The sequence below is a fragment of the Podarcis vaucheri genome, assembly GCF_965113315.1.
Source record: "Podarcis vaucheri genome assembly, chromosome: 6".
Taxonomy (NCBI): domain Eukaryota; kingdom Metazoa; phylum Chordata; class Lepidosauria; order Squamata; family Lacertidae; genus Podarcis; species Podarcis vaucheri.
Window position 1 is genome coordinate 83410473 of NC_138764.1, and position 18395 is coordinate 83428867.

An 18395-nucleotide genomic window follows, 5' to 3' on the forward strand; every position below is an offset into this window, starting at 1 on the left:
ACCTTAATGCTCACCTCCAGAATATTGTAAGCTGCTAGTGAGCTATCCACAGAAACAATGAAGAAACTAGACAGCGGCTTGTTCACTTGTTTTGTGGATTAAAAAAAAGGTTTTTCTTTCAATGTACATTTTTTCCCCATATCTAGGGAGTCCCTGAAGTATGTACAAACCACTTGACTTATTTCTGGATCACCCATTTTGGTTCCTAAATGATAGGCTCTGACCACTGAGGTCTGCTGTTGGAGGGAATGATTGCAGAAATGGCTGTTGAGCAAGGTCTCCTTATTGAAATGATAATTCTTGTTGGATCAGGTTCCATGAGGAGAAGCTCTCATCTGGGACCCACAGATATTTACTTGGAGGATCTCTCAAGCCTGGATGCAGAGCAAATAGCACTTTATTTCCCTAAAAGGTATGAAGCATGATTCGTTCAATAATTCTTGCTTAGTATATGCAAGGATGTATGAAGAAGCCTGTTTTCAAGATGCTTGATGGCTATTGCATCATCAAGCTGTCATGCCTGAGTTGGTATATTCATTTCTGTATGTTTTTCACCATGGTTCCTAATGAAATTAACGTATCTTAAAACTATTCTCTTGGAAAATTAAAAGAAGACTCCACCAAACATGACCAACACTAAATATGTACATATTCTACTGCATCTGTCTTGGACATTTTATTAGATAGCGTCCAGACCAAGTAGAAAGCATCCTCTCCTGAGCAGTTTTGGAACTGTTTTAAAAGGTATCTTAACCTTCTTAAATAAAGAAAAGTTTGCACAATAATTTCTATTCATTTGCATGAGAGTCAGCTCTAATATAAGTCACAGAGAGCCACATGGTGTAAGTTGACCAATATTGCCTGCCATTGCAGAAAAGCTGTGATGCTGGAGCTGTCCCACGCTGCCTTATCTCTGTGCCTCCCTCTGAGGAAAGGCCCTTTTCTTAGAACAAGCTCAGGAAGCCACGAGGCAAAAGCAGTTTATGTGTGGGGTCTAAACTATGGTGGAGGGGACGCCCGTCTAACTCAGGTAGCACAATGTCTTGTGCCAACTCATGGATGGAATTATTTTTTTAAAAAACATTAATGATCCTAGCTTAGGGGTCAGCAAACTAAGGTTCGCAGGCCAGAACAGGCCCAATTGCCCTCTGGATCTGGCCCGTGGGCGGTCCTGGAATTGCTGCTTGGATTGGCGTGATCGTTCGGGCTGTGCCAATTTTTTTGCAATTTTTTGGGGTGCCATTTCTCCCCCCCCCCACACACACACCGCAGCAGCACCTCCTCCCTCCCTCCTCCTGGCTTCTCCCCGCCCTGCAGAGGAAGGGAGCTGGGCTTTGATTGGTGCCAGCAGCCAGCCAATCCAAATCCTCACCACCTGCGCGCTGAGGCGCAGCCCAGACTCGCCACCCGCCCACCGGCCTCTCCGTCCATGGCCTCGCTTTGGGCATCGTGACAGGTGCATCATGGGGCTTTGGCTGGAGCCTGGCGCTTGGGAAAGCTGGCCCGGAAAGGAGAGGTGCCGCCACCACTGCCAGTTCCCAACCGCAGGCAGAGCAGCAGAGGAGGTAGGAAAGCAGAGGGGGAGAGAGATAAAAGTTTGCTGACCCCTGTCCTAGCTTGTTTGGACAAACCATAGTAAAAAACCAACTGTAGTTTGCCCTGCTTTGGACATCATGACAAACTGCAGCAAATGCTTCCCGTCTCCTCATGGCTGTGCTGCAAGAGGGAAGAGGAAAGGAGAATGCAGAATCCCAGGGGCCATGCACATAATGCTAAACCATGATTTCGCACTATGAGCAAACCAGCTCTTTACCGACAAGTTTATATTCTGATCATTTAATATTCGCCAAATTATTCTTTGAGGGAAATGTGGCATTTGCATTTCTTTTTTTCAAGAGTAATATTTATATATATTTTAATTGGATGTTTATCCACCCTGTGATTATGTGATTACATACCTTATAAGCAGTATCCGCATGATGTTGAAATGTATCACGTGCGCAGAAGCCTCTGTGATACCTGGGCTGAAATGGGAGCACCCACAGTTGCAGCACCACCCATGTCAGTCAAAGTGGCTCTCTTGAGTTGGTGGCTTGACAGCTCTTGAGAAAGCTGTGCGCTTGAGTGTAACTGCAACATTCTGAAATAAGAATGAACCTTAATATTACCGACCAGATAATTAAAACCAGGGAGAACTTCCTAAAATACCAGGGTCCTGCTGCCTTCTCCTTTCTCACTTTTGTTCAATTCTTGAAAGAAATGTAGTAACTGAGTGGCCTGCATGGTATCGATGCTTTGTTCTTCTGTTGTCAGTGATGCTGAGCTGAGTGGCCAAGTACAATCTGACCCTGGCAGCTTCTCTTCTGAGCACCCGCATGGTGGTGGTGCTACTACTGTTGACAACAGCGCAGATAATCTCTCGGAGCCTTCAGAAAGCAGCCAGGTGCCTCACATGCTGCTGTCTGTCTGTGGAGGTCTTGGGGATGATGGGGAATTATCTCATGGTACGTCTGAAGGAGAGGGAATAATTCTAGTGTGTGGTGCCTCACAAGGCCTTCAGGCACATCTTTGTGCTCACTAAGGCCTCCTGCCCCACAAAACAGATTGGTTTGGGCTTTTTGTTCCTTGGTTGACTGGGGAGCGGGGAGCGGGCGTGTTTGATGCTGCCCGGTTTTTGTTTTTTTGTTTTGGAGGAGGGAGCACTGTCTGCCCCACACTGCTGCTCTTGTTCCTAGGAGAGGGTGGTGACTGCAGGAGGCAGGGGTGGCACACTCTGTTTCTGCATGGTACATCCCCACCCACCCACCTTCCTTGCAGCTGGTTATGCAGAACCCAGCTGAGGCTTAAAACAAGAAAACCTGCTTCAAGTTGCTGGAAACGTGAAATTGAATGGCAGGCCAGCTGGTGGTCTACACTCCATAGTGGATTTGCTCTATGACTCCTTGCCCGGCTGTGTCTTAAATATGCTTGTGTGGAACAAGAGCCCTAGTAAATTGGAATTTGGGGAAACATATAACCCAAGGGACGCGGGTGGCGCTGTGGGTTAAAGCCTCAGCGCCTAGGGCTTGCCGATCGAAAGGTCGGCGGTTCGAATCCCCGCGGCGGGGTGCGCTCCCGCTGCTCGGTCCCAGCGCCTGCCAACCTAGCAGTTCGAAAGCACCCCCGGGTGCAAGTAGATAAATAGGTACCGCTTACCAGCGGGAAGGTAAACGGCGTTCCGTGTGCTGCGCTGGTTCGCCAGATGCAGCTTTGTCACGCTGGCCACGTGACCCGGAAGTGTCTCCGGACAGCGCTGGCCCCCGGCCTATAGATGTGAGATGGGCGCACAAACCCCAGAGTCTGTCAAGACTGGCCCGTTCGGGCAGGAGTACCTTTACCTTTACCTTTTTATCTACACTACAAAGGGACTCGGGTGGCGCTGTGGGTTAAACCACAGAGCCTAGGACTTGCCGATCAGAAGGTCGGCGGTTCGAATCCCCACGACGGGGTGAGCTCCCGTTGCTCGGTCCCTGCTCCTGCCAACCTAGCAGTTCGAAAGCACGTCAAAGTGCAAGTAGATAAATAGGTACCGCTCCGGTGGGAAGGTAAACGGCATTTCCCTGCGCTGCTCTGGTTCACCAGAAGCGGCTTAGTCATGCTGGCCACATGACCCGGAAGCTGTACGCCGGCTCGGCCAATAAAGCGAGATGAGCACTGCAACCCCAGAGTCTGCCACGACTGGACCTAATGGTCAGGGGTCCCTTTACCTTTAGCTTTATCTACACTACAAACCTTATTAGGTCTAAGTGTCTGTCCTCCCTAGGGAACTGTATTTTGCAGGATTCTTTCCGGGAAACCATGGCAGGATAACTGTCATAACAGCAACAAAAGTTTGGGCAGCAGTGGCCGGTGTGGTGGGGAAAAGCCCCCCTCCTGACACTGTCAGCACTGCAGCTTACCTGGAGGGGCTGGGGAGGGGGCAGCACAATCGGGATTGTACAAGTGCACTGTTTGGAGTGCCAGATTGGCTTCATGGGTGTGCCTGTGTATCTCCATCCTCAGTGCTGTCCTGCCCCAGCACTGTCTCAGTAAACTGCAGTGATGCTGGAGTTGAGAGGGTGGCTCCACCCTACCGCTGGCAAGGTGGAGAGGCTCCTTGTTTGTCATGATCCTCTAGTTAGCAGCCACCACTAGCTTTGCAAGTTGCTGGAGGGTTGCTGGCCAACTGGCATGTATTTCTCTCTCCCTTCCATTTCTAGCAGAGAAGTTCATGAAGCACATAGTTTCCTACCAAGAGTTTATGGAGAACCCAGCAATACTCGAGGACCCAAATTTGGTGATCCAGATCCACAAGAAGTTAGTAGAAAGAGCATTTTCTGCTCTGCTCCCCCCTAACTGTTTTACGGGTGCAAACATGCATGCACACATTAACCAGATTCCATTATGTGAGCCTAGATAAATTATTGGCTATTCCTAGAAATCTGCCTCCCACTGCCCACATCCATCAAAGATGAAGGTGGGACTTTCGTTCCTCTCTTATTCTGCTGTGTGTGCTGTGTTCTGTCTGCACTGAAAATACTCCCTGTACAATCTAAAGTTTGCTGACATGTATGAAGTCCCACAGCCCTTCATTATAAGCTCACTGTCACTGACAACAGTAAAAATAAGGTGTGCTGGGTTAGGCTTGGCTTGTAGTGCTTGTAGTGCATGCGTGGATGGCTGCAATTATGGGGTAGAATTCATGCTGCACTGTACAGAGGAAAACCTTACCAATATGCCATTTTCAGAGTCGTCTTGGGCAGTGCACGCCTAATTTCACCTTTCTATATGTTGTGGAAGTATAACAGTTTGGGCACCCCATAAGGTGTCAGTGAGCCCAGGTGTGTGTGTAGGAGTGTTCTGAATGCATGCCTTTTCATGCTGTATCCTCGCCGGTACATCCATATCTCAATGCTTTGCTAACACATGAATGGGGCTATAGGCAGAGTGAAATTTCTTCCCCTTTCTTTGCTTGCAGATATTATAACTGGGCAGTTGCAGCCCCTATGCTCCTCTCCCTACAAGCTTTCCAAAAGGACCTTCCCAAGGTAAGCTAAAGTAGTCTAAACAAACTTGGAGAACTGAAACGCCTTCTTTAAGCTCATAGGCCTCAAAACTCAAAGAATGCTTTGGCACAGACATTTAATATCTGGAGACAGCCAACTCTAGATGGAAAGGAGCAAGTGCATAGCATGGGGTTATTCCTGGATCCATCGTTGTCACAGGCCACAGTGGCTATGACTTTGGTTGGTTTACCAGCCTTTTAAAAGCTTTTATTTTCACTTCACCTTGATAGCGGGAGTCTTGACACAGCAGAACTTTTCTTACCTCCTTCATTCCAGATCACTGACAAGCTGGTACCTGTATTCTAGAGCAAGAATTTCTAAGCTGACTTTGACATGTCCCATCTCTATATGCATGGGCATTCTCTTTGGCTAAATTGCAGCTTCTCACCCCACAAAACTTTATTAAACCTTTATAACACATCATAATTCTCTGCACTTCTGGTCTGGAAGACAAGCTGGTGCTAGTTCTTGATCAGCTGTTCATTCTGGGGGCTCTCTGCCTGCTTGGTCATACTACTACTCCTGGGATAGTAATTGTTGCTCTGTGTGGGGAATAGGGGTCTTCTTTCCACTCCCTTAGCAAACTGAAGCTCCCATGATTCTTTGTGGACAATTGTGACTATTTCAAAGTGGAATAATACTGCTTTAAATGTGCAATGCGGAAGCAGTGGCGTAGCGTGGGTTGTCAGCACCCGGGGCAAGGCAAGTAATTTCCGCCCCCTAACCCGTGGATTTGCGCCCCCTAACCCTAACCCCCCGATGTTGCGCCCGGTGCGGCCGGCCCCCCCCTGTACCCCCCACGCTACGCCACTGTGTGGAAGGGGCCTAAGCATTTGATACTGGCTGCTCTGGAATCTAGGCCATATCCTACATCTGTATGACTCATCAATTGCTGTTTTTAATTAAGGTAGTAAGAACATCCTGTCATGGTATGTGGATGATCTCATTTGGGGTTGAACCTAATTCACCACTCGTTCTCTCTTCATGTCATCAGAGTACTGTCGACAGGCTCATGAAGGAAAAGATGCCCAAGAAGGGTGGCAGGTGGTGGTTTTCCTGGCGGCGAAGAGAACTTTCACACGAGGAGGTACTTTGTGCACCGTGATTCTATGAAGTTACGCTGCAAAAAGGAAACATTGTTCTGTGGCATTGCAACATTTTGGACTGAACTTCTGTAGGCAACTGATCTGGAGCTGAACTTCAACTTGGGATTAGTTAACATGAATGTGAAAGTGGAATATTTTCCCTTTGGATAAAATTCTAACACTTGCTCAAGCACAGGAAAAAGGTGTGATACAGTCTCTTCAGTGCTGCAGAGGTAGATTTTGAGGAGGCCACATTCACACCTTACATTTAAAGTGCTGATATGCCACTTTAATCAGGTTTGGCTCCCCCCTGTCCAAATAATTCTGGGAATTTTCTGTCTCCACTGGCCATTATTTCCTCTGGCTCCTGCTTCTCAGGTCAACTTCCTTTAGTCACCCTGTCTCTTCACCAGCTTCACTAGCATTCCTTCCTCCCCCACCCCCCAAAATAGTACACAGCACCTCCTGACTCGAGTCCTGTGAGACATCAGTAAATAAATAAAATGTCTGTGTCATTACAATGTCAAAATACCAGATACAAAGGCCTAGCTTCCCCACAACATGACAGCTTAGCTGCTAGAATTGCAAACATCCTCTGGCAGAGGAGGGCTGACTCTGAACCCAATATGATTCTGTCTACCAGAAATAGATAGGCAATCCCTCTGTTGTCACCTTTTCACTTTCACCTTTCTGCATTATTAAAAAGTGCTGAGGGCCCATTTTCAGACTTGTTCCTTCCATGTGTGTTGGAGATACTTAGTCAAAGTGCTCCTAGTATACCCAAGCTCACATTGCCATACTTGGCTGGGTGATCCTCCTCCCACCGATTCCTCAGCGTTAAAATTAGGATTATTGCCTATGAAAATGTTCCACGTTGTGAACACTATAGGGGACCTGTGCTCCTTGAAATTCCTCTTTAAGGCTGTTGAGAATCCATCGATAGCTTGAGGTCCATGAGTTCCTTCACCCCTGAGGAAAGAATATTTTCTTAGGTATATTTGTCTGTGCTTGGAGATGCCATTGCACCTGCTTCTTTGTGGTGTGCCTGAGACCTCGGTTTTCTGCTCGAACTGTTGCTTAAAGAAGATTAGTGATTTTCAATCTCTTGTGTCCACAGCATGAATCCAGCGCACAGAAATCTAGGAGAGCAAATTCCTCACTGCGGAGGTAAGATGTCAGCATGCCCTGAGCTGAAGCAATGTTCAGGACAAAGTTACTGCTTTTGTTTTTTGCTTTTTAAAAAGTTATAATGAGGAAATCCATATTTATTTTTAAATCTTGCAAAGCCCTCAATCCCTGTCTCAATTGGGCCATATACGCCTGTATTGTCTGCATCTCCTAACAGCAATTTTCCAGGGTTTCAGACAGAGAGCCTTTCCTAGCCTTACCTGTAAATTCTGGGAATTGAAACTGGGATCTTCTGTAAGCAGATGCTGCATCATTGAGCTACAAACATTCCTTCCCTTCCCTTTCATTGTTTAACATGGAAACTTGCCTGAGAATGATTCTATGAAATGCTTCTGCTCTTTGTTTCTCCTCCCTTCAGGAAGATTGCTGTGTTTTCTAGAGCCAAGTTTATTCTGGATATTGTATTATAGCCTCTGGAGAACAATGCTTAAGAATGTAAGAAGGGCATGCTGGATCAGGCCAGTAGCCCATCTAGTTCAGCATCCTGTTCTCACAGTGGAAAACTCACAAAGCAAGTGGAAAACTCACAGTGGAAAACTCACAACCCAAACACAAAAGCACTCTCCCCTCCTGTGGCTTCTAGCAACTGGTATTTGGAATCATCACTGCCTCTGACCACGGAGGCAGAGCATAGCCACCATTGTCGTTGATTGCATCATCCTCCATGAATTTTTTCACACTTTTTTACGTAGCATCTACTACTTAACATCTAGGCAAGTCTATGCTTGCTGGTAACTGCTTAGGACAGGAATGAGAACTTTTTGCCCTCCAGATGTTGCTAGAGTTTACTATCTATGGGAGTTGATTATCCATGACCATTTGCAGTGCTGGCTGGGACTGGTGGGAACTGGGAATCCAGCACCCTCTAGAAGGCCACAAGTGGTTTAGATGATGACCTTGACTCATTTCAGATTCCTCAGAATTATGTAGGGTGACACCTCTGTTTTCCCTCAAATAGTGAATAGCCATTTTCCCGCTCTTTGGGATTTGGCTGCTATTCTTGATCCTTGCCCCATTTTCACTCTTGAATTCTCATTCTGCTTCTTTGTACTGCAGAAGAGATGATGGTTCATCCAGTGATGACGAGTCTATATCCTCAGGCCGAGGGGAGAGACCCGTACCAGATGCTCTCACCCAGAAGTTTCTTCCAACATACAAGAAATCCTTAAGGCTCTCTTCAGATCAAATTGTACGTAGTTTTAAGGGGTTCTCCCCCCCCCTTGCTGCCTTTTGCATGTATTAATATGATTTCTTTGCTTTGAGAGATGGGCCTCCAAACAGGCTTGTCTCACTGGAATTTCTGGATGGTCCTTCCCAATTACAGCTCAAACCCCTTAACTATGAGTTAGATCCCAATGGCTTTTGGATGTTAAGGGCCTAACTGCACATCACATAGAATCATAGAGTTGGAAGAGACCACAAGGGCCATCGAGTCCAACCCCCTGCCAAGCAGGAAACACCATCAGAGCACTCCTGACATATGGTTGTCAAGCCTCTGCTTAAAGACCTCCAAAAAAGGAGACTCCACCACACTCCTTGGCAGCAAATTCCACTGTCGAACAGCTCTTACTGTCAGGAAGTTCTTCCTAATGTTTAGCTGGAATCTTCTTTCTTGTAGTTTGGATCCATTGCTCCGTGTCCGCTTCTCTGGAGCAGCAGAAAACAACCTTTCTCCCTCCTCTATATGACATCCTTTTATATATTTGAACATGGCTATCATATCACCCCTTAACCTCCTCTTCTCCAGGCCAAACATGCCCAGCTCCCTTAGCCGTTCCTCATAAGGCATCGTTTCCAGGCCTTTGACCATTTTGGTTGCCCTCCTCTGGACACGTTCCAGTTTGTCAGTGTCCTTCTTGAACTGTGGTGCCCAGAACTGGACACAGTACTCCAGGTGAGGTCTGACCAGAGCAGAATACAGTGGCACTATTACTTCCCTTGATCTAGATGCTATACTCCTATTGATGCAGCCCAGAATTGCATTGGCTTTTTTAGCTGCCGCGTCACACTGTTGGCTCATGTCAAGTTTGTGGTCAACCAAGACTCCTAGATCCTTTTCACATGTACTGCTCTCAAGCCAGGTGTTAATGGCGTAAGATGAGCAGCTGTAGTTTTTTAAAATAAATAAATAAATACTAGGCTAAGGTTATGAGTGATTGTCATTGGAACTGCAGCATGTGAGGACCATAAATTTAAAGCCTTCTCTGCTCCCCACCATCTTGGTAAGGACATGGCAATCTTGGCTGGACATGGCAATCGCCCTTAGAAAAAAGCTCCCATTATCATTGCAAGCTGGAGAAGGAGGAGAGTACAGAGGGTGAAGAAAGAGCTATGAGGAGAGGAGGGCACTTTCCCCAGCCTTTGGACCCCCTGAGAAATTCAACAAACCTGCTTTATCTGGAACTTGGTGTGGAGAGTGCAGTTGAATGAGACGCAGCAGTTGGCAGGCTGAGGACATACCATCCACCTTGGGGCAGCTCATAAAAAGCAAGTCTAGACTGAGAGACTAGGGTGATGTCTGCTGTTACTAGGAACACTTCTTGTTATGAGACTTTTGTGGGGGGTCTGAAAGTTTGTTTGGACCTGGAGTAAGAACCTGGAGGCTGAGAGGGAGGGTGTATCAGAAGGAAAATGAACTGATATTGATTCATTTATATATTAGTAACATTTTTATATAATATAAGTTATTATTTATACCCTGCCCATCTGGCTTCCAACAAAAGATTAAAAATACATTAAAACATCAGTCATTTAAAAACTTCACTAATCAGGGCTGCTTTCAGATGTCTTCTAAAAGTCAGTCAGTCAGTTGTTTATTTCCTTGACAACTGATGGGAGGGCATTCCACAGGGCAGGCACCACTACCAAGAAGGCCCTCTGCCTGGTTCCCTATAACCTCATGTATTTTTTGTAATATTTTTGCTTATGTTGTCTCTGGTTGCTTCAGTTTTCTATACGTCACTTAGAGATCTAGCGGTATAAGAATGGTGTAGATCATCCTTCATCATTGCCACCAATTGCATCCCTATTCCCCTGACTTTTTAAAAAATAAAATAATAATAATTATCCACTATGTGATGGCTAATCTACACTAACAGCAATGGACAGATGCTGAACATGGTGTGTGTTTTTTTTAAAAAATTCTCTCTTTACTGTAGAAAAGTCTGAACCTGAGAGATGGTGTCAATGAGGTAGTGTTCAGCGTGACCACTCAGTACCAGGGCACATGTCGTTGTGAAGCCAACATCTATCTATGGAACTGGGATGACAAGGTGGTGATCTCTGACATTGATGGAACTATCACCAGGTAAGTCCCTTTGGCATCACATGACATTGAACATGGTGCTGTCAAGGCAGCAGGATTTGAGGCAAAATGGGGCCACTGAGAAACAAAAGTAAAGTGTCAACATGCACTGGGAGACAAAAACAAAATACTGAAATGGGCAGGGAAATCTCCCCCCCAAAAAAAAAAAATTAATTAATAATAATGAGGACTGTGCAGGCTCACATGTTTCCAGCAGCCATGGAATGTTAAGTATCAGTTGGAAAAGAAAAATGGAAAACTAGTGGAAGGTGGGTGGTTAGATTGGATTGCTTGGGCCTTTTAATGCTGTCCTGGAGGATGGCATGGCTAAGTGCCGGACTGAAAGTCTAAGCAGAAGCTCTTCCCTTAGGAAATGAAGAAGCTCTGTAACAATTTGTTGCCAATCCCACATAACAACATATAACGGTCACCAGATTTTCACTATAAGGTAGACCCTGAACCATGAGCTACACTGCAAGGAGTTCATAGTTGTTTTATATGCATATGTGTTTCTCATTATGCCTCTTCCCATTAGGTCTGATGCTCTAGGGCATATCTTGCCACACCTTGGGAAAGACTGGACCCACCAAGGCATTGCAAAGCTCTTCCACAAAATCCACTTGTAAGTTGTAGCTACTTTGTAGTCTATCTTTGGTGGTAAACTTGTCCCTTAGGTGAGAGCAGGGTCTACTTACGGGTTTCGCCAAATTAATGTGCCAAGTATGTAAAATCACTGGAGAGTAGGATATACTTTTTTATTCAGATATGTTTTGCAACTGCTCAGCATATCAAATTCTGCAAGTTAGGAAAAAATGTTATTTTCTTCTTTTCCTCTTGCTCAGTTGGTTAAAGAGGTTTTATACTTCTTGACAACTCATCTCCTAGGAAGTGATTTTTGAAAAAAACCATTCTCCCTTAAACAATGTCTGTATTCTGCTGGTACTATTTTCCTATGTCCCTACTATTGTTTTCATATATTCTTTTTTTATATCCCACTTTCTTCCAATATGACAAAGGCAATGAAGCAGCAGCAGAATGGGAGAGGGGTGACAATGACTTTTAAAAGGCAAATGTTATTGGCACTAGAGGGGTCTTTGAGAAATATTTCAGTGCTCCAAACTACAGCCTTGCTTTACTCTAAGAGTAAGGAATGGATGTGAGTAATTAAAGTCAAGCCATTGAAACTGGAGGTGGACACTAAGATCACATGCATGGATTCATACCATATCTCCCAAAGAATCTTGGGAACTATAGTTAGTATAGGGTGCTGAGAGCTGCTAGGAGAACCTTAACAAACTATAGTTCCCAGAGTTCTTTGGGAGAAGCGATGACCGTTAAAGTGGTATAAAAGTGTTTTTATATGGTGTGGATGTGACCCAAAGGGACCGGGCATTATGCAGATATTTTCCTTGTATTAATTATACCTTTGTTCCAGGAACGGATACAAGTTTCTCTACTGTTCAGCCAGATCCATTGGCATGGCACATATCACCAAAGGATACCTGACATGTGTCAATGACCAGGGCTGTGTGCTCCCAAAAGGTCCCATACTGTTGGCGCCCAGCAGTCTCATCTCAGCCTTCCATAGGTAAGTTCCCTTTTCCATCCCTCACCATGTGTCGCATCAGCAACACAGCTTGTTTGCTTTATGCAGCTGGACTTTGGTGTTTCACCATTTTCTGCTTGCTTTGTCTTCTCCAATGTAGAGAAGGACAGGCAGCTAATTAAGCACATGGGGATATATTTGGGGAACATTTTATGCACTGGAATGCATTCTTTTTGTTTAATGCATGGAATATGAGGTTCAACCAACAAAGACACAAACGATCTTTAGTGCGCTTGCCCACCCACCCACAGATTGCAACTGAAAACCAAGTCAAACAGAAAAGAAAGTGTTAACAAAACAGAATTCTTTATTGCAATAAAACAATTCTCCATACATACCAACACTCAGATAATAGATCCTTAATAAGCCACAAAGGTCTCCTATTGACATTTAATATCATGTGCATGAAATATGAGAGACAGCATCTTGCAAGGGAGAGGATTTCCAAAAGTATCCAAACTGTAAATGTGCAATTTGTTTTGTTGTTTAGTCGTGTCCGACTCTTCGTAACCCCATGGACCAGAGCATGCCAGGCACTCCAGTCTTGCAATTTGTTTTGTAAGGTGTTAAAATGTATGGCCTTCATTTAACTAATGTTTTAACCATACTTACAAGTGTCTTGAACTGAAGAACTTTTACTTGTTCCCAAAATAACTGATGGCAGCCACTGATTTATTGAGAGAAAATGTGGTGCAATTGTGTATGTAGGCTAAAACCTAGTCAGTCTGACCTCCCGTCCCCCTTTGGTTTAGTTTTTTAGATTCTGTTATGGAATGGTACATCAGCTACTGCCAGCCTGACACCTTCCAGCTGTTACAAGCTACAGTGCTGACTTGGGCAGATGAGACCTGCAGTCCAAAACATCTAGAGGGTACCAGGCTGGAGAAAGCTGGTGTCAGTTCTTCTTCTTTTCTCTTATATTCTTACCTTATTTGGCCAGGGGATGGGCGGGAGCAGCACCCCGCCGTGGTACTAAGAAGCTAAGTTACAGGGAACCAGGCAGAGGGCCTTCTCGGTAGTGGCGCTCACCCTGTGGAACGCCCTCCCACCAGATGTCAAAGAGAACAACAACTACCAGACTTTTAGAAGACATCTGAAGGCAGCCTAGTTTAGGGAAGCTTTTAATGTTTGATGTATTACAGTATTTTAATAATTTTTTGGAAGCCGCCCAGAGTGGCTGGGGAAGCCCAGCCAGATGGGTGGGGTATAAATAATAAATTATTATTTTTATGTACTAATGAGATGTCTGCCCACCATTGTTATAGGGAAGTGATTGAGAAGAAGCCAGAGGTGTTCAAAATTGCTTGTTTGACTGACATCCGGAACCTCTTTGGCTGCAACAAGCAGCCTTTCCATGCTGCTTTTGGGAACAGACCAAATGTGAGTGGGGTCACCTAGTGTGTAAAGGGGGTGGGGGTCTTCCTTGTGGGGAATTCCTGCCTTGCCATGACCTTGGTCTTTCTCTATTTTCTCCTGAGCAGGATGTCCATGCCTACAAAGAAGTGGCGTTACCAGAAACTCGTATATTCACTGTGAACCCCAAGGGGGAATTGACACAGGAGCACATAAAAATCCACAAGTCAACGTAAGCCTTCAAATTTATCCAGAGCATTTCCTGTATTGAATTTGAAGCTCTTTGCAAGACTGTAGACACGGTGCTTTTAACGTTGTTGTTACATTTATATCCTGCCTTTCCTAAAGTGAATTGAAGGTGGCATACATGGTTTTCCACATTAATATCCTCGAGACAACTCTGTGAAATAGGTTAAACTAAGAGAGGGCGACTGCCCTTTGATTGCCTGAAGATGGAGTGGAAATTTGAGCCCTGGTTCCCCAGGTCCCAGTGTGACACGCTACTCACTATACCACACCAGTATGCATTAAAAAAATCCATGAAAAGCAAACTCTGCAGCCAGAACAGCAGTTTCCCCCCCTGCCCCAGTAAAATTTAAATGCCACATGGTACAGTGTGATGTTTGGGTTTTCTTCCCTTAATCAACAGCAGTCATTGATGGGGGAGGGTGACAGTGGAAGCTTGCAATGTCATTGAGTCACCTGATGAGCACTACTAAAAGTAATAGGTGGATGAAAGAACTCACCACTGAAAATGGCATCCCCAGTGTGGATGTAATGTCTGCTCCCACCCTTTTGCTTGTCCTGATCCCCAACTGGCAGTGTGACAACTTGCTTATACCTGCCCTGTATGTGGATAAAACTGTGTGTGTTGCCTTACTGAAATTCAAGGGAGATGTGTGCTTCCAGGGCAGTGGGCGAGAGTGCAAGGAAGGAGGCTTGCTGTCTTTAATCCTTTATATTCTATTTTTTCTAGATATGACCGACTGAGTGAGGTGGTAGAGCTCCTGTTTCCACCTATTGGCAAGGATGTGAGCATTTCATTGGCTTCCCCAGAATTCAGCCAGTTCTCTTACTGGAGACCTCCATTGGCTACTGTTGACTTTGAAGATTTTGTCTTGTGATGCAGAGCCAACAACATTCCAAGGCATCTTTCACTGTTGGTCCTCTAGTATGACGGACAGGCAGCAGACACCTCTTGTAGCATCTTTTCCACAATGTGCAATACTTGAGCATTCAGATAGCAGGGAGAGGGGGGACACCTAGGACTCCATTTCCCATTTGTGGGGGGGGGGGGGATACATTTCCCAACCCAGGGTTCGACAAATGTGTTTATGCCATATGACAGAATGCTTTTTACCTGCAACCTTGAAACCTGGGTGCATTTAAGAGTTGGTGACAGTGGATTTGACTGAATATTAATAATGGCTGCTAGTCTCCCCCCTCCTGTTTCTGCCTGATGACTTGCATAGTTGATGGCTGCAGAAACCACAAGCTTTGGATGGAAGAACAGGAGAAGAATACTCACCCAATAGACATTTAGGAGCTCCGGCCTGTTGGGATAATGAATACCTCTGGCTTTGTCATATAGCTCTTCTCTGGATTGTGGTCAGTATTCAGTAATGGCATCAATATGTGCCTGGACACTAATGTGCCTTAATGATCTTTGATGGGGTGGTCTATCTGTCTGAGTCTCGCTGTGTGTCCCTCCCTCCCCCAAAGAGCTGAAGGTGCTAATTTTGCTATTGTACACAACTTCTACTGGCATCTCGGTTCTCAGGTATTGATTTTAGCATTTCAAAAAATTAGCACATCCAGTTTGATCAGCAATGAAAGTTGGACAGAAACTAAGACAACTCAGCTACTATGAGCCCCATGTTTTAGCTGGTTATAATAGTACCTGAAGTACTGGGTGTGATTGTTCTCATACCCCAAGGTGTGTGTAGCTTATGGGGTTCTTTGTTTTGTTGTTGTTGTTGCTGCTGCTGGGTGTGTTTTGCATGGGAAGGCACCAAAGATGTATGATGATGCTTTCCTCCATTCCCACCCCAAAATAATGTGCATTTTAAAGTACTTGGATTAGCAGTTGGGAGGGGAAAGGTGGAAGGGAACACATAAGGACAGATGATGAAGTAGAGAAGTAGTCAAGTTACTCTGGGGCACTTTGGAGGAGTTCTGCAGGCTCCCCTCCCTTCTGAACATTGCTGTGAAGACAGTCTCTAAACTTAGGCACCAATTCTTGTTCTACCTCACCTTTACGTACCTCCTTTTGTGAAACTAGATGGTACTTCAGTGCACAAAGAGGTGGATTAGACTATAGCTACTATAAGTTGGAGCCAAAGGACTCTACTGTGCAGATACAGCAATAAAGTTTTTTTGCATGTCTGAAACATCTTGTGCATCTCTCATGGTTTCCATCAAATCTGTGTTTCCACCCAACTATGAGGGAGGGACTCCAATCTTGGGCACATCCAGTGAGAAACATCAGATGGGAAAGGCCTCTGCCCAAGACACACTACACAGAGCCACTGCCTATCTGAATCAATGTTACTCTGCTGAATGAACCAATATTCCGAATTTATTGTAAAATATTTTCCTGCGTCCATATTTAAAACTATTCAGTTTACCGCCACCAGTGGCTTTCCATTTGCTGCTGTCCCAAGCAACAGATTTCCATTTCTTAGTTGCAACTTCATTCTCCTTTATAATAGTTTATATCACCATAACAGGAGCCACCCAGAGTGTTGGGAGCTGCCCAGAGTGGCTGAGATAACCCAGTCACATGGGCAGCAAATAAATTATTTATTTATTTATTTATTAACAGGGAAGTGGGGGACCTTTGGCCCTCTGGATGTGGGACAATTGGTGTTGCCCTCCCACACACCATTTTGCACATACACCATTTTGAATGGCAAAGCTCATCAACTTTGGGGGCACCTGGCCCCCTCAAATATTTTATTGGGTAGGTGAAAGGACCTTGGCTCCTAGGGGTTCTCAGTGTGCCAATAGGAGCCAACTCCCATCACCCCTGGCCATTGGCCATTGTAGCTAGGGTTGCTGGGAGTTGGAGTTTATCAGTGTCTGGGAGAGCCATGGCTTCCTCATTTATAGGGCCAACATATCTTAAAACTAGATTACGTGCAGCATGGATTATTTGGTTTGAAATTTTCTCTGGGAGAAAGAGCAATTGGGGGGGGGGGGCTGTCCATATTGGTGGCAGGTATAGCAGCCCATCAATGGCCTCCCTATTTAATTCATTGCCAGTGTCATATGAAAAGAATGTGCTACCTTTCCACCTCTCTTAGCCTTAAAACTCCAGATGCTTTCATAATAAGCAGCTGCTACCCACCCAGCTTAAAGACCTAGCCCTGTCCTTGATCACAAAATCCTAGCGTATCTGGAGGAAATCTGATGGGTTGACTTGCTTTACCTCCAGTCTATGAATGGAACTCTACATTATATACAGTTCCATGTCGTTTCTTTTTTCAAATCATATTTGTTGAAGCCTCTGAGGCTACAATTTGAAGCAGAAGACTGATTCTCTCACCATATTTCTATTGAAAACATTTCTGCTTCCCATTCTCCCAAGTTGCATTTACCTCTGCTTCAGAAAAAAAGCAGCAAGACATCTTTCCTTGCTGAGATCTGTATAATCTAATATTTCAGGGTTGTTTTTTAATGGACAAACACTTTGGCCCTTTAATTAGCTACAGGCGGGCACAGAACAAGCACGACAAGCATGAGGAAAGTGCTCTTATCTGCAAACTTATTTTCCCCTTTCATTTCATAATTTATTTCATGGAATTTATATACCTCTTGGTTGTAGAAAGAAACCTCAAAGCCCTTTTGCATGCCTCCAAACCTTCACGTTCCAAGCAGATATGAGTGGTAGTTTGTGTTCAGCACATGCTCTTTTCCCCAATATGTGGTTGGGTTTTTTTGGTTTTGTTTTTGTTTTTTGCTGCTGTACGTAGAGCTGTTTTAGTAGAGAGAAGACAAAATGCAACTGAGAGGAGTGACTTGCCAAAGGCTAACTGGTTGTGAGATTTGTAGTGGGGTCTTTCTGCTTAACTCACAAGTCAGATGTTGCTGAATTAGAAATCCCATCATCTCTAACCATTCACTATAATGCCGTTTTCCTCAATTGTCATGCCCCTGGTTGATCCACCCACGCAAACACCCTGCCAAAGCTTCCATTAGCCATGCTATTAATCTTTCCTTCTGCATGGCTAATACTTTTGGCCATGGACATTTAACTTTGCATTAAAGCTCAGTATTGTTTTGCTAACAATTAAAGCACTTTCCCATCCATGCTACAGACCTGATCCAAATGGGTTTTTCTCCCTTCTCTAATCTCCCTGCTGCTTTTAGCCCAACAAAACAAAAACCCCAGGGTGGTAGATATAATCTCCTTCTTCATCTGTAACTTGGCCTTTAGCCCCTCTGCAATCCTTGCTCTGATAAAGGCTGAGATTATTTGAACTATGCTTCTATTGGGCCAATATGGAGGTCAGTACTGGGTCTACACAACTGAAAACAGTGCTCATGCATTCAGCTAATTTGGATTTTGGCTCTTAAGGAACTGAGCCCTAGATGGGAATGCCTAAGAAGCTTCAGGAAATGGCATCTTGCAGGTTTCAAGGAGCAGCAAAGATTTCATTCTCACAAGCGGTGAAAATGTTGGGCAGTGGTTGCACGCAAAGAGCTGTAGATACTGTAACTGCTACGAACCTACACCTGTTTATCCATATATAGCAACCCACATATCCCACCAG

The 18395-nt window shown here is 45.0% G+C and overlaps 1 protein-coding gene across 4 annotated transcripts in view; it reads left to right on the forward strand.

The window, feature by feature from the left end:
• LPIN3 (lipin 3) overlaps positions 1-16010 on the forward strand; it is a 36592-nt gene extending 20582 nt beyond the window's left edge. For 3 of the 4 annotated variants that reach the window (XM_082225907.1, XM_082225909.1, XM_082225908.1), the window contains exons 8-20: positions 313-412; positions 2314-2504; positions 4239-4335; positions 4997-5066; positions 6079-6171; positions 7287-7336; positions 8414-8546; positions 10516-10664; positions 11197-11283; positions 12097-12249; positions 13533-13647; positions 13749-13852; positions 14597-16010. In XM_082225907.1, coding sequence (XP_082082033.1) covers positions 313-412; positions 2314-2504; positions 4239-4335; positions 4997-5066; positions 6079-6171; positions 7287-7336; positions 8414-8546; positions 10516-10664; positions 11197-11283; positions 12097-12249; positions 13533-13647; positions 13749-13852; positions 14597-14744 — 1490 coding nt within the window. In that variant the 3' untranslated portion in view covers positions 14745-16010. The remainder of the gene's footprint in view (positions 1-312; positions 413-2313; positions 2505-4238; positions 4336-4996; positions 5067-6078; positions 6172-7286; positions 7337-8413; positions 8547-10515; positions 10665-11196; positions 11284-12096; positions 12250-13532; positions 13648-13748; positions 13853-14596) is intronic. The other variant, XM_082225910.1, reaches the window with a different exon arrangement.
• The last annotated feature ends 2385 nt before the right edge of the window (positions 16011-18395 follow it).